This window comes from Rhinolophus ferrumequinum, chromosome 17, assembly GCF_004115265.2.
Source record: "Rhinolophus ferrumequinum isolate MPI-CBG mRhiFer1 chromosome 17, mRhiFer1_v1.p, whole genome shotgun sequence".
NCBI lineage: Eukaryota > Metazoa > Chordata > Mammalia > Chiroptera > Rhinolophidae > Rhinolophus > Rhinolophus ferrumequinum.
The window spans coordinates 40,100,133-40,114,498 of NC_046300.1; the positions used below are offsets into that span (position 1 = coordinate 40,100,133).

At 48.1% G+C, this 14,366-nt stretch overlaps 1 protein-coding gene across 1 annotated transcript in view; it reads left to right on the plus strand.

Moving 5' to 3' along the window:
• Nucleotides 1–3,293: 3,293 nt before the first annotated feature.
• Nucleotides 3,294–14,366, plus strand: part of GRK7 (G protein-coupled receptor kinase 7) — a 29,836-nt gene continuing 18,763 nt past the window's right edge. Inside the window, 5 exon segments of the mRNA XM_033131773.1 lie at nt 3,294–3,344; nt 3,346–3,427; nt 3,430–3,480; nt 3,483–3,901; nt 5,256–5,699. Of these exon segments, the coding sequence (XP_032987664.1) occupies nt 3,294–3,344; nt 3,346–3,427; nt 3,430–3,480; nt 3,483–3,901; nt 5,256–5,699 (1,047 nt within the window).

Genomic DNA, 14,366 nt, shown 5'->3' on the forward strand with positions numbered 1-14,366 from the left:
TACTAATCATTCACCTAAACTTTTTATTATGTTCTTTTTGTTGTGTGACATCAGGGCATTTTAAACTTTAAGGACATACACATCATAAATAATGCTTTAAACTACATAATGCCAAAGGAAATGCAACACCTGGGTAAAGAGCATTTTTTTTCTTTTCTCCAGGTTACAAAATTAGTCATAAAAGACACTAAAATATTTCCATTGTTTTTCTCCCATTATAAAAGTTGATTTTTCTTTTACAATGAAATAGTTCCTCTTTGCACATAACAGAGTTTAATCTTTTTTTGTGCAGAATATAGTTAATCATCTCGGTGCAATAGTTAGAAATCTTGCATGTCGATTAATCCTGCCTGTCTTCCCGCACCCCCCAGACCCTACAGCTTTCCAAGCTCACGTGAAACCCTGAGTTGGCCATTTTAGGCTAGGCGGATATTGGACATAGGAACCCACCTTTTTCCACATTGCTTAGGTCTCTCCTGCCTCCAATCTGCATATCTGAAAAGCTTAATTTTGGATCAGGTTTTGATGACTGATAGTCACCATTTAAAAGCTAATACTTTTTGAGCACTTTTTTTGTGCCAGGCATTGACTTCTCTCAAGAACTTATTCAAGAATTAACATTTATTATCTCTATTTTCAGTTAATGGGACTGTAGCTCAGAGAAGTTAAGTAACTTGCGGAAGGTCACACAGCTAGGACTTGCTAGAGACAGGATTTAGCTTTCCCAAGCAGTGCAGGAGTTAGGGCTCATAACCATTGGGCCACATCTCCAATCCAAGACTTCTGGTACTTTTTCTCATTGGTGCAGGGTGCCTTGAATATGCCCAGCACTCGGCTCTGCTTCTAAGCTAAGAATTCAGTACTGTTCTTTACTGGATCTACAATTACTATTTCATTAAATTGGGACCTGGACCCTAAGTGTTAGCAATCACACAGTGCTCCATTTTAAAATAGACCTCTTTCTTTTTTGCAGGTGGGTAAAACTTAAAAAATAATGATACCCTGTTTCAAATTGCCAGAAGACAACATATAGTCATTTTGTAACTTCTAAATTTTATCTTCTAATATTATCTACATTCTGTTCTCATCAGTCAGATCATTTTTAATTACTAAGAGAGTGAGTTGTTGTTGTTTTTTACCCTGATGGCTTATGCTATTACTGATTAGAAAATGAATATACGAAAAACTTCCTCTTACTTATGAATGACAAAGCTACGTAAAGAGGGTTAAATCTGTGCTATTCAATATGGTGGTAGCCACTGACCACGCGTGGCTACTGAGCATTTGAAATGCGGCTGGTTTGAACTGAGATGTGTGATAAGGGTAAAATACAACGCAGATTCTGAAAGCTCAGGGCACAAAAAAAGGTGGTAAAATATCCCGTTAGCAACTTTTCTGTCAATTACATGTTGAAATGATAATATTTTGCATATAGTGGGCTAAACAAAATATATTATTAAAGTTAATTTCACTTGTTTCTTTTTACCTTTTTATTGTGGCTACTAGAAAATCTTTGATTCCATCTGTGGTTTTGCATGTATCTATTGGATGGCGCTGGATTAAGAGCTTACTCAGAGATAAAAGAAAGTATTAGTGCCAGTAGATTCAAGCAGTTTGTAGTATACATATTCATCAATGAAAAGCATTCTTTTTTCAGTGACGAGGTTAAATATCTATGTGATGACAATTCTACCATTTTCTCAAAGTTCTGCTCTGTTAGACTGCGACTGTATTCATGAGAATATACAGGAAAAGGCATTTCCTCCTCAGGAGAGATTCTCAGACTGATTTTTCACTACTTAGAAATGTGGACTCGGGATGACATATCAAGAACAAAAAAAGTACCAGCTTTTCTTGTGTGGGTTTCAAAGCATCTGGCGTGGATCCAAGCAGTGGTCACTCATGCAGATCACCCATCTCTAGCATTGGGGTGATGGTTTACAGCGCAGCGGTGCAAAGCCAAAGGGCACCCACGAGTTCATTACATAATTCTTGGTAGCGTGAGGCCAAGTGTGTATCTATCTGCTCTGGGGAACGGTGGGCAGGCTCCGCCACGCAGACTGAGGCAGTCATGACGATGTTTTGACAGTGTGTGCTCAAGGTTGTTTGTTTGGAAAAAGACTAACCAGCTTTTCTCCCCTCCCCCTTCCCCTCGCTCTCTCTGTTCCCCCCTTTTAAATACTCTGGCATAATACTGAATGACTTTGTTTTCAAGTTGCCTTAGCCTTGCTTTGTGAAGAAAAAGCCTGAGTATTCTTTCCCTGTAGGACACAAGTGTTATTTTTGGAGCAGAGGTTCTTAAGCCTGATCTCTGTCTAAACCAATTGCTGTTCTTTGTGAGGCTGTGGTCTGGGGCGGCTGCGAGTGATCTCGGTGGAGGGAAGCTTCCTGGCTTCATGAGGGAACTTGGTCAAAGAGGTGGAGGGGCCATCCTGAAACTCCACTGCCCTGGGTCTCCATACAAGGCTCCTTCACGTACAGATTGTGCCCTTGGAACAGTCTCGACTACATGTGTGAAGTGGTCTGCTTTTCCTGTTTGTGTCATTTCATAGGATGTTTGAGGTCAAGGTGACTCCCCCTCCCCCTTTTCAATCCCTGTACTTTAGGTCACAGGTTCCCCAGAACTAAGAAAGCCATAGCTGGACAATCACTGCAAGTCACAAGCTGTTTGGGGTGCACTCTGAGGGCTACAACTTGAGTCCCCGAGGGCCTCTGGGAACAGGTCTCAGGACTGAGAGTTGAAAGTGTCCCCTTCTGTAACCTGGTCTGCCTCAGGCTGCTAGACACGAGGAGGAAAATCTCTCCAGCTTCTCACAGCTCTGCTTCCTGACCTGTCATTCCTGGGAGTTTACAGAACTTCAGCCTGCTAGGAAACACGTAAAATTAGAAACAGTTGAAAACAGTCAGCAACAAATAGCACCTCATTCTGACTCCCTTTGGAAGTTGGTAGCTGTGCATTCAGGGAGCAGGTGTGTGTGGAGAAAGGCCTGGTGATGACCAAGGAGATCGTGCAGGTGTGTCAAGCTGCTGCCACCTCCGGGGATGGGAGGTGACCTGTGGTGTGTCCTTCCCTGGCGGGCTATACATAGCCAGCAACGCTTCTTACAGAAGAAACCTCTTTCTGCAGCCCCCACCAGTCCCACCCGCAGACAAGGGGCCTTCCTGTAAATCCCCTGGAAGATTCTGAGTCTTGGAACCTAAACCAGACAGCTGGCCCCCAGACCTGACCGCGTCTCCCCGCAGCCCTCCATCTTTCCCTTTCTTTTCCTGGGGAGCCTGCCCTGAGCTCCGCCATGGTCGACATGGGAGGCCTGGACCACCTGATGGCCAACACCGCCTACTGCAGGCCAGGCCGGGAAGACCTCGGACGGTGACCGCAGGGAGCTGCGGCGGCAGCGCCTGGTGCTGCCGGGCCCGCAGTGCTGCGCCCCCTCCACCAGGCCGTGCCCCCGGACTTCCACAGCCTGTGCGAGCAGCAGCCCCTGGCCGCCGCCTCTTCATGGACTTTCTAGCCACGGAGGCCCCATACCAAGAGGCTGTGGTCTTCCTTGAGGAGATGCAGAGCTGGGAGCTGGCTGAGGAGGGCCCGGCCAAAGGAAACACGCTGCAGGGGCTGGTGGCCACTTGTGCGGCTGCCCCTGGCCCAGGGAACCCACACCCGTTCCTCAGCCCAGCTTGAGCCATCAAGTGCCAAGCAGCCGCCACTGAGGAAGAGGGAGCTGCCCTGGTGGCGCTGGCCAAGGCAGAGCCCATGGCCTTCTTGCAGGACCAGCCCTTCCGGGATTTCCTGGCCAGCCCCTTCTATGACAAGTTTCTGCAGTGAAAAGCCTTTGAGATGCAGCTGGTGGCAGACAAGTGCTTCACTGAGCTCTGTGTGCTGGGGAAAGGTGGTTTTGGGGAGGTAAGCGTCTCAGAACAGCCAGGATGGAAGATTATGGATACAGCATAAAAAGGGTTTTATTTTGCCCTTGTAAAAAAAAAATCTCAAGGGAACTTCCTTAAAACTAATTTCAGTGCCACATGTGGAGACTTATTAGCTCCCTCTCACCTCTTCTTTCTCAACACCATGTGAAATCAAATGAGAATGACATAGGAAAGACAAACAGAATGTGGAATTGGCCAAGAATCTGTATCACAGGATGTACACCAGGAATACACTAAAATGCCCTGACATTTTAGTCAGGAGAATGGCAGCAACATATGATGGAATTGCTGCCACCAATTAAGGAGAGCGCCCTTTCCCCATAATTGTGGTAATGGAAGTAATTTGAGGAAAACTTCAGCTAGCTAAGAAAACACTGGTCTTGAAGTAAAGCCAAGAATTCATTTTGTACTACTGCTGTGCTCAGCTCTCTTATTTCTTCAGTAGAAAAAAATGTTGAGGTAAAATTCACGTAACATAAAATTAACCATCAACCATTTTAAAGTGTACTGGTCCGTAGCATCTAGTACATTACAATGTTGTCTAACTATCACCTCTATCTAGTGCCAAGATATTTTCCTCACCCCTGTAACCCGCTAATAGTAACCCCCTATGTTCCCCTCTTCCCAGCCCATGGCGACCACTGTTTTCTCGTCCTATGGATTTGCCTCTTCTGATGTTTCATATAAATGGAATCATACAATACGTGACCTTTTGTGTCTGGCTTCGGTCACTGAGCTTAATGTTTTGGAGGTTCATTCACATTGTAGCATTTATCTGTCCTGCATTCCTTTTCAGGGCTGAATAATAACATGCTATCGTATGGGTATACCACATTTCATTTATCCATTCATCTGTTAACGGACACGTGAGTTGTTTCCCTTTTTGGCTACTGTGAATAGTGCTGCGATGACCATTCACGTACAAGTTTTTGTTGGAATACCTGGTTTCATTTTTCTTCCATATATGTGTAGGAATTAAATTACGGGGTCATATGTCACTTCTATGCTTGGCGTTTTGAAGAACCACCAAACTCTTCCACATTTTACATTAGCGATGCACAGGGTTCTGATGTCTTCACTTCCTCACCAACACTTGTCATTTTCCCTTTTTTCAGTGTGGCCCACCTAGTGCGGTGAAGTGGTACCTAATTGTGGTCCCAGCTCTTTCTTGAAGAACTCTTCTTAGTTACAGCTTCTCTTTTCTCAGAAGCCTGCCATGACTTCACTTTGGCTGATTTCTACCCCTCCACCTTCCATATCATTCTCTCTCCCTCCTCTCTCCAATGCTTCCTACTCCACCTCTTCCTCTCCCTTTCTTTCTCTCCTTTAAGGTATGTGCTATCCAGGTGAAAAACACTGGTAAGATGTATGCCTGTAAGAAACTGGACAAGAAGCTCCTGAAGAAGAAACATGGCGAGCAAATGGCTCTTTCAGAAAAGGAAACCTTGGAGAGGATCAGCAGCCCTTTCATCGTGTCTCTGGCCTGTGCCTTTGACAGCAAGTCCCATCTCTGCCTGGTCATAAGCCTGATGAACGGGGGAGACCTCAGGTTCCACATCTACAGAGTGGGCACGTGGGGCCTGGCCACGAGCAGGGTGGTCTTCTACTCAGCCCAGATGACCTGTGGGGTGCTGCACCTGCATTCCCTCAACATCGTCTACTGGAACCTGAAGCCTGAGAACGTGCTTCTGGATGACCTTGGCAACTGTAGACTTAGCAACTCCGACCTGGGGCTGGCCGTGCAGATCCAAGAGGGCAAACCTGTCACCCAGAGGGTGAGTGGCTCTCCATCTGCCCCAAGGGTGGGACACAGAGTCAGAGAGGAGGGGAGTCAGCTGTTCTATTCCCAGGGCAAACAGAGCCTTGGACTTATTCTAATTTCCTTTTCCCTAAAGCCCTTATGCTGTCATCTTGCCTTAAGTGGAGTGGTGTAAGAGGATTCGCTTAACTGGCTGTTTGGGGGCTACTTAGTTCTCCTCTCATTGGAGGCAGAGGAGAGACTTTTTTGTGAGTTGGAGATGGTCCGTGCTGAATCCATAGTCAGGGCCTGGTATGTTCCACTGATCACCACCTCCCTGGTGCCATGTTCCTGAAGCAATGGAGCCTTGGTTTCCTCTTCTGGAAAACGAGGGAGCTGGATGCTAAAATTCCAGGGTCCTCGCAGGTCTAAGACTAAGAAAAAGAAGAAACCCCTAACTCTTTGCATGTTAAAGTAAATATGTCCTTGCCTTTTGAGTGTGGAGAGGGGGAATGTTTTATATTGGATAAAAGTGAAATTTGAAATGAAAATATATAGGAGAGAACAGAGGCAGCTGATGTTTATTTTGATCAATTTGGGTCAAAGCGGCTTGCGGAGAAGTCTTTGATTAAAAAGGGAACTATCATTAAGCAATTTTGTTAGGTGAACAATACAAAATTTCTGGAATTCTGACAGGTCTTTACCACTGAGTTTCTGTGCATAAAAGTGGAAGTCTCTCTGGAAAGACAAGGCTCTAAGACACATTCGTAAATAGTCACTTAAAACTTTGTTTTTGCGCAGTTTTCAGTGTTCAAGGCAGAAAAAACAGTCAGGCAAGGAAATGAGAAAAATCCCGGCAAGTTTGGGAAACTGCAGGTGAGGCCATGTGGCTGCACGGTCAAGGTTTATGACAAGATGTAGAGGGCGCAGGTCACGCAGGGCATTGGAATGCTGAATTGTGGGGGACAAGAAGCCGTCAACGGGTTCTAAGAAGGGGAATGACACGAGTTGATTTGCATATTTAAAAGAGCAATTTGGAAGGGAGATGGGAGGCAGAGAAGCAAGTGAGGAGCCTAATGTCATGGCCCCGGAAGAGACGATGGGAACCTACACCATCAGCCAGTAGGACTGAAGAAATGGGAGTGAATGGGAGCTATTGGAAAGAGGCCTGATGGGACTGCAAAACGAGCTGCGTATGTGGGGGAGGGACAGTGAGGGTCGCTAGCTCCAGTGGCCAGAAAGAGGAGCAGAACTGTGACAAAGTTGGCACGTTCTGCTGTGACTATATTGCCTGTGAGGCTCCCGTGCGACAAGTGGGTAGAGATGGCCCTGCACCTTTAGACCGACAGGTCTGGTGCTGAGGAGAAAGGTCGAGGCCTCACATGGCGACTTGGAGGCATATGGCTTGGGAAGCCGCGGGCAGCATTGAGTCATTTGAGACACAGTGAGGGGGGAGGACTGGGGACTGACACCCCGGAGCATCGACAGGCAGGGAACGTCCATGAAGAGGGGCCTTGAAGAGGTTAAAGAAGTACGACGGAAGCAGGAGTGGCATCCTCATGGGTGCTGTATCAGTTAAGAGTTGATTTCAGCAGCGTATCACAGAAAACCCAAATAACCCAGTGGATTAAGCAAGAGAGGGGTTTGTTTTTCTAACGGAACAAGTAGTATAGAGATACCAACCAGTGGTTGGTATGAGTTCAACAGCTGCAGGATGACAGGATCAACATCACTGTGATTTTGGTCTTTTCCATGTGTTGCAAGGTGGCTGCTCTAGCCCCAGCCTTCAGGTCCACGCTCCAGGCAGGAGACAGGAAGAAGGGTCAGGAATAAATGGGGATGCACACAGCGATGGAGCATCCTTCATGTAAGGAGCTTTCCTGGAAACCCTATCTGATAGCTTCCATTTAAGTCTCATTGGTTAGAACTGTTATCTGGCCACTCTTATCTGCAAAGGAAGCTGATAAATGACTTTTTTTTTTTTTTTTTTTTTGAAAGGGGAGAAGAGCGTTCTAGTTAGTAAAGAAGAAGAAAGGCTAGATATGGATGGAGCAGGTGACTGGCAGCCTCTGCTATAGGAGCCAAAGGAGAAGAGGATTTCAGGAAGGAGAGCGGTCCACGTGGTCAATGCTATAGAAGTCACACGGTCTGTGGGATTTGGCGATTAGGAAACCACAGTGTCCTCAGGAAGAGCAATTGTCAAGGTCTAAACTCAGACTGTGGAGGTTAGACTGACCTGAAAGTACGAGGAGAGTGAGACTGAGGAAGGAGGGAGGCCAGTCGCTGGAGGAGGACACAGGGAGAAGGATGGTGTTTCAAGGTGGAGAGTGGAACAGAATGAGATGCTGAGGCAAGAATCAGGAGAGAAAGTGCTGGTCCTGTAGGAAGAAAAGAGGGTGAATGATGGAGGTGAGGGTGAATGATGAAGAAAGCAAGGACGAGGTGGGCGGGAATGGAGGCCCTTCAGTAACTCTATGTCCTAAGTGGACAAGGAGAAGGGTCGGGTGGGGGAGGACGCAGAGTGTCTGCTGGCTGGGACCTTGCTACGGAAACAAGAATGTCATGAACCCATGTCTGTCTATGCACAAAACGAAACAAAACAAAAACAAAGCGCATTACTTCAGGGTTTTGGGTTTATACTGTCAATTATGCAGAGTAAACAGTTTCCTTCTGAATGTCCCATATGCCTGTATCATGCTAATAATAAGTGATATATCTTCACCTTGCTGGAGGCTTAGGAGACACATAGCTTTGGATCTCTCCCGGAAATCCCTTCACAATCTCCCTCCAGCTCTGTTCATGGGCCAAGAGAATGTTTCAGGACAGTTCCTTCCTTGGTTCCTGGGTCTAGCTCTCCAGCTCTTTTGGAACCTCAGGAAATTTTCTGTGCCTCTTTGATATTATCCACTATCATGAGTACACCTGGTGAAGAAGTTTACTGCCTAGAGACCTCTGGCCCTTTTGCCTTTCCTGAGTCTCTCTTTGCCCATGGGGCCAAACTTCAGGGTTTAGACCACTTGGCCCATCTAAAAAGTTTTATGCCCCAGTCTTCAGGCCTGCCATTGAAGCCCAGGGAACCATCAGGAGGGGTGGGGGGGGAAAGACTCAGAAAGCAAGACTGGAAGCCATAAAAAGAAAGACAGAAGAAAGGAAAGCCTCCCTCCTTCACTATTAACCCCTCCGCATAGCTAAGGAAAGCCCCTCAATTTCCTGTTTACTTCACATGTATCAGTAGGCTCCCAAGTGGATTTTAAGATCATTATATTCAAAACATTTCACAGAAGAAATGAAAAATGACATATTTGCAGGGCTTCTCTAACCACCAACATTTTGTAATGCCAACATTACTGTAAACATTATGAAGAAGGTGCGAAAGAAAGATTCCCCTGATTCTAAAGGTTGATATCTACATTGACTCTGCAGTTCTTCCAGAAAAGTTAAGGCTTCATGGCTTTGGGCACTGGCTAGATTCTTCTCATTCGGTTACTCATCCAGTTTTATGTAAGTTAGGTTTGCTTTCTGTTACATATAACAGCATACCAGATTTTCAACAGTCCAGGGCCAAGGTCTCTGTAAAATCTCCTGGCCTTTTCCTCCTTATCCCAAGATGGCTTTTGCAACTCTAGATATGAAGTCCATATTCCAGGATAAAAGAAAGGGGAGAAGGAGTAATATCAACAGATTTCTGCTTACATCCCATTGACCAGGACCATGCATGCTACACGTTCATTCTTAGCTGCAAGGGAGCCTGAAAAAGAATTGCTTTTTCATTTTCCAGTCTCTGTTGTAGGGATGGTGAGGGAGAAAAGGAGTGAGATTAGGTATTGTGTGAGTTGGTGCCACCTCTCACACCAGCCCTCAGGGAAAAAAATATCGATAAGGATAAGGAAATCTGATTTAGCTTATTAAGTTACCCAGGAAGTAAAAGTAGAGAATAACTGTTACAATGGTGTGATAGGCAGACTTCTAAGATGACTTTCAATGACCCTGCTCTTGTATAATTTCCTCCCCCCTTGAGTGTGGTCAGAGCCTGTGCATATGGTGAGATATCACTCCCATGATTATATTACGTTATAAGGCAAAATGGATTTTGAAGACATGATTAAGGCTACTAATCAGTTGACTTTGAGTGAATCAAAAGACATATCATCCAGGGGCCGGCCTGGTGGCTCAGGCGGTTAGAGCTCCATGCTCCTAACTCCGAAGGCTGCCGGTTCGATTCCCACATGGGCCAGTGGGCTCTCAACCACAAGTTTGCCAGTTCAACTCCCCCAAGGGATGGTGGGCTCCGCCCCCTGCAACTAAGATTGAACAGGCACCTCGAGCTGAGCTGCCTCCCGGATGGCTCAGTTGGTTGGAGCGCAGGCTCTCAACCACAAGGTTGCCAGTTCAATTCCTCGAGTCCCGCAAGGGATGGTGGGCTGTGCCCCCTGCAACTAGTAACGGCAACTGGACCTGGAGCTGAGCTGCACCATCCACAAGTAAGACTGAAAGGACAACAACTTGACTTGGAAAAAAGTCCTGGAAGCACACACTGTTCCCCAATAAAGTCCTGTTCCCCTTCCCCAATAAAATCTTTAAAAAAAAAAAAAAAAAAGACATATCATCCAGATAGACCTGATCTAATTACACGAGTCCTTTAAATAGGAGTATGGAGGTCAGAGACAACAGAGGTCAGAAATTTAAAGGATGAGAGAGCTTCAACCCACCATTGCTGGCTTTGAAGATGGAGAGAACCGTGCGGCAAGAAGCTGAGAGCTGACAGCCAGCAAGGGAACAGGGTCCTCCGTCCTACAACCACAATGACCTGAATTCTGCCATAACCACGTGAACTTGGAATAGGATCCTGAAATCCAGACGAGAATGCAGCCCACCAGACATCTTGACTTGGGCCTTGTGAGATCCTGATCAAAGAATCCCGCCACGCTGCGCCCAAACTTCTGACCTACAGAACTATGAGCGAATAAATGTTTTAAGCTACTTGTTTTAAGCTACTAAGTCTCTGATAATTTGTTACACAGCAATAGAAAACTCATATAAATTAGTAAAGGAAGGTACCCAGGGGAAATAAATTTTTTTTTTTTTTTTGTATAACAGCATCCAAATTAATGGAGACGATAGCAAGGTGCTGAACATTGTTTGAGGGACAATGTTTTCCTTTCCAACAGCGCTCAGAATGCCTACCATCTAGTGTAATAGAACTTGAGGCTGTAATAGAATTTGAAACTCTGGATGTCATTCTTCCAAGTGGCTAACTCTTCCCGAGGTAGGAGCTCGGCCTCCCTGGAGGGGCGCGTTCCTTTCAGGCCACTGGGGAGACACTAGATGAAGTACTTTGGGCAGGAAGGGGATGGGAGATAGGACTCCGTTCCAAGACCCAGGGGCATATTCCGTTGTCTCACTGAACTTAACTTACAAAATACAAATTAAAAAGCTTGTCCAGACAGCCATCGAATGGCACTAAACCTGAGCACAGAGGTGATTCTGACCACAGGGCCTGTTTGATTGCACTAGCTCGTCCTGGTCCCAGTAGCTGGGGAGTGGAGGCCAAGTACCTGAAGAGGGGATCTGGGCCCTGAGTACAACCAGGAATCAGGCAAACAAATGTCTGTCTTCATGAAGCCCCAGGATGGGGAAGGGAGCCACCAGTAGAAGGGCAGTGACAATGCAGTGTGGTCAGGGCTGTCCAAGTTGGGTGGCTCGGAAGGGCATCCAGCCTGACATGGGGTCATGGGGTCAGGAAGGGCTTCCAGGAGGAAATGACAACCAAGTGAACTTACAAGGCAAACAGAAGCTAGGAGGGTGAGAGGAAGGAGGTGGGCCAGGCAAAGGGGATCAGCATAGGTCAGTGGTCCTCAGTGGAGGGCAATTTGGGCTCCCAGGGGACTGTTGGCAATGTGTGGAGACATTTTTGGTTGTCAGGCCTGGGGAATTGCTACTAGCTGGCATCTAGTGGGTAGAGGTCAAAGATGTTAACCACATCTTGCAATCCCCAGCACTGCCCCCCTCCCCCACAAAGAACAGCCTGGTCCTCAACGTTGGTGGTGCCCCAGTTGAAGGCCATGGCCAAGGTGGTCACAGGTTGAGTGAGGTGGGTCACAAAATGGCGTGGCTCTGCAAGTCCCTAGAGTGTGGAGTCACAGGTTGTGAGGGGTGACACAGGGTACAGTTAGAGAGTGTAACAGACGCCAAGGGTGTTGGGGAGCCACTGAAGGCTTTCAGGCGGGTCTCAGTGACAAAATCAGCCTTGGAAGGACAGTCAGGAAGAGGGTCAACAGGAGGGAAGTGAAGCAGAGTGTCTGGGAATTGGGCGGGCCAGCACCTTGTCTAGGGAGTTGTGGGGGTGAGGAGAGAGAGGGCCAGGATGCCGGCAGGAGGGGGCTGTCATGCACCATGACAGAGCCAGGGACCGAAAGTTTGCTGCGCCCTTTAACTTGATATAGACGCATGTTGGAAAATCAGAGCATCCATTCAGATCAAGTGCAGCAGCTGATGAAATACGGTCTACAAGATCACCAGATGGAAGGAGTGTGAATGCACCAGTGCTGGCTGGTTCAGGCACTTATTATAGCTGCTGTGTACAGGTGCCCAGCCTGACCCCTCACAGGGGGCACCCGACCAGGAGAACAGTGAGGACTGAGGATCAATCAGTGTTCCACGCACCAAGACATGTGGAGTACCTTCTAAATGCCACTTAGGCTGGCCAGGGCCTGCACTTGATCCCCGGCAAGTCTTACCTCTTCTCTGAGCATGGTTAATAGCCTGCCTTTGGCTTAATGAGAAGGTTAAGAAACAAAGTAGATAAATGCCTAGCAGAGGGTCAGCCACTTAGTAGGCAATCGAGAAATGACGGTTCTGATTATTCTACGAGAAGCCAAGGGCCAGCCCGTCTGTCACAATCGTCACTCTTGCAGTGTTTCTGCCTCACCGGACAGGCACTGTAGCTGCCCAGGTGACCTTCGCAGCTGTGCTTTGTTCTCTGAGGGGCCCAGGGAGCCAGCAGGAGCCCCAAGCTGCCCCGGGTGCACAGTGGGCGAGGGCTCAGCTCACCTCTAGGCTGAGCCACTCAGGCACGTCCAGTTGTCTTGCTTCCTCACAGCCACTTGCGGTTTTATGCTGAGCATCTTGGAGGCACCATGGATGGTATGCCTCAGCCTGCTGCTGGACAGATTCGCCGAACCTGAAACCACCAAAGAACACACTCCAGTGGAAGAATCGCAACCGCTCTGCTGTATTGATCTCTCAGGATGTGGATGTGCCAGGCCAGTCTTTCAACCTGATGGACCAGCCTTAGAAGCTTCTGGATTATTTTTCTTATGTAGCTGCCGTGCCTGGCTTGATGACCATTGTTGCTAACCTATTGAGGGCCTGCGCTGTGCCAGGCTTTGGGGAAGCTCGCTGTGGGTCTGGTCACTTTCACCTTCTGCATAGTCCTGTGAGGTAAGAGCTGCGAGGCTGAGAGGTTGAGTAACTGGTAGGGGGTGACAAGGGGTCACCAGGGTAGAGCTGGGATCTGAACCACAGCAGACTGACACCAGGCTGTATAGCTCGCAAAACATTATTGCAGGGGCCCCTCTTTTGAATCCCATGTGGGGCTCTCTGAAATGGGTGTCCTCTCAGGGTGTCCGGAAGCGCAGGAAGCCACCTAGTCTAGTGGGGCCCGTGCTCCCTGGCAGGGAAGTAACTGGCAGAAAGAGACCCGCGGGGGGCGGGCGAGCGAAGAGCAAAAGCAGGCCCCGGTGAGCGGTGAGCCGGCCTCTGGAGGCTGCAGCCAGGGGCCTGAACACGTGGGCGGAGCCTCGGCGCTGAGTCCCCTGGGGTCAGCTGGGAACGAGAACAAAGCGGCCAGGCCCCCCTCGGAGGAAGGAAGGAGCGAGCCCCAGGAAACAGCTGATAGCGCTAAGCTCAGCTTGTTTTTTTCCTCTGCTCAACAGTTCTCCTGCCACGGCAAACAAAAGATGTACATTCTGATTCCCTCTTCTGTTTGGATTGTGCTATCTAGTGGATCTGGTTTGTGATGAGCTGCGGGGAAGAGACATCCGAGGGCGGTTTCTTACTCCGCTGGCCAGTTTGCTGGGCCGCCGCCGCCACCAGGCAACTCAGAGAGCTTCCCTTTCTGTTTCTCCCCGCCCGGCCACCAAATCCCGCCTCACCAGGGGCACAACACCGGCTTTTCTTCTAATGATGGAATTTCAGGTTACCAACTTTTCAGATTCAGCGGGAGCTGGAGGTTCACTCCTGATCTTTATCTTGAAGGATCTCCAGGTACACTCATGTGCGTGCACACACACACACACACACACACACACACACACACACACACTTACTTTCTCATGGACATGGAAAACTATTAAGATGTGAACTGTGCCCTCTCAGACCCACTGAAAGCCTATCCAGCGGTGTTCTCTTCACTGCGGCACTCACAGTCCATTGCTGTCCAGAACCACAGTGGGACTACTTCAAGTGCAAAATGCACCCAGCCTGGGCCCTGCCACTCAGCCTGGGTGGGCCCATGGATGAGAGTGACAACAGCTCCAGGGTCAGTGGAAATCAGCAAGAGCAACGTAGGGGGTGTCTATACAGCCCCCCACCTTAGAGGGGCCACCTTCCCCAAAGTCTGGACACCTGTAGGTGACAGGTGGCCCTGATGAGACCAAGCAATCCACACGCAATGACTGTGGTACATGGACTTCTTGTTGCCCCT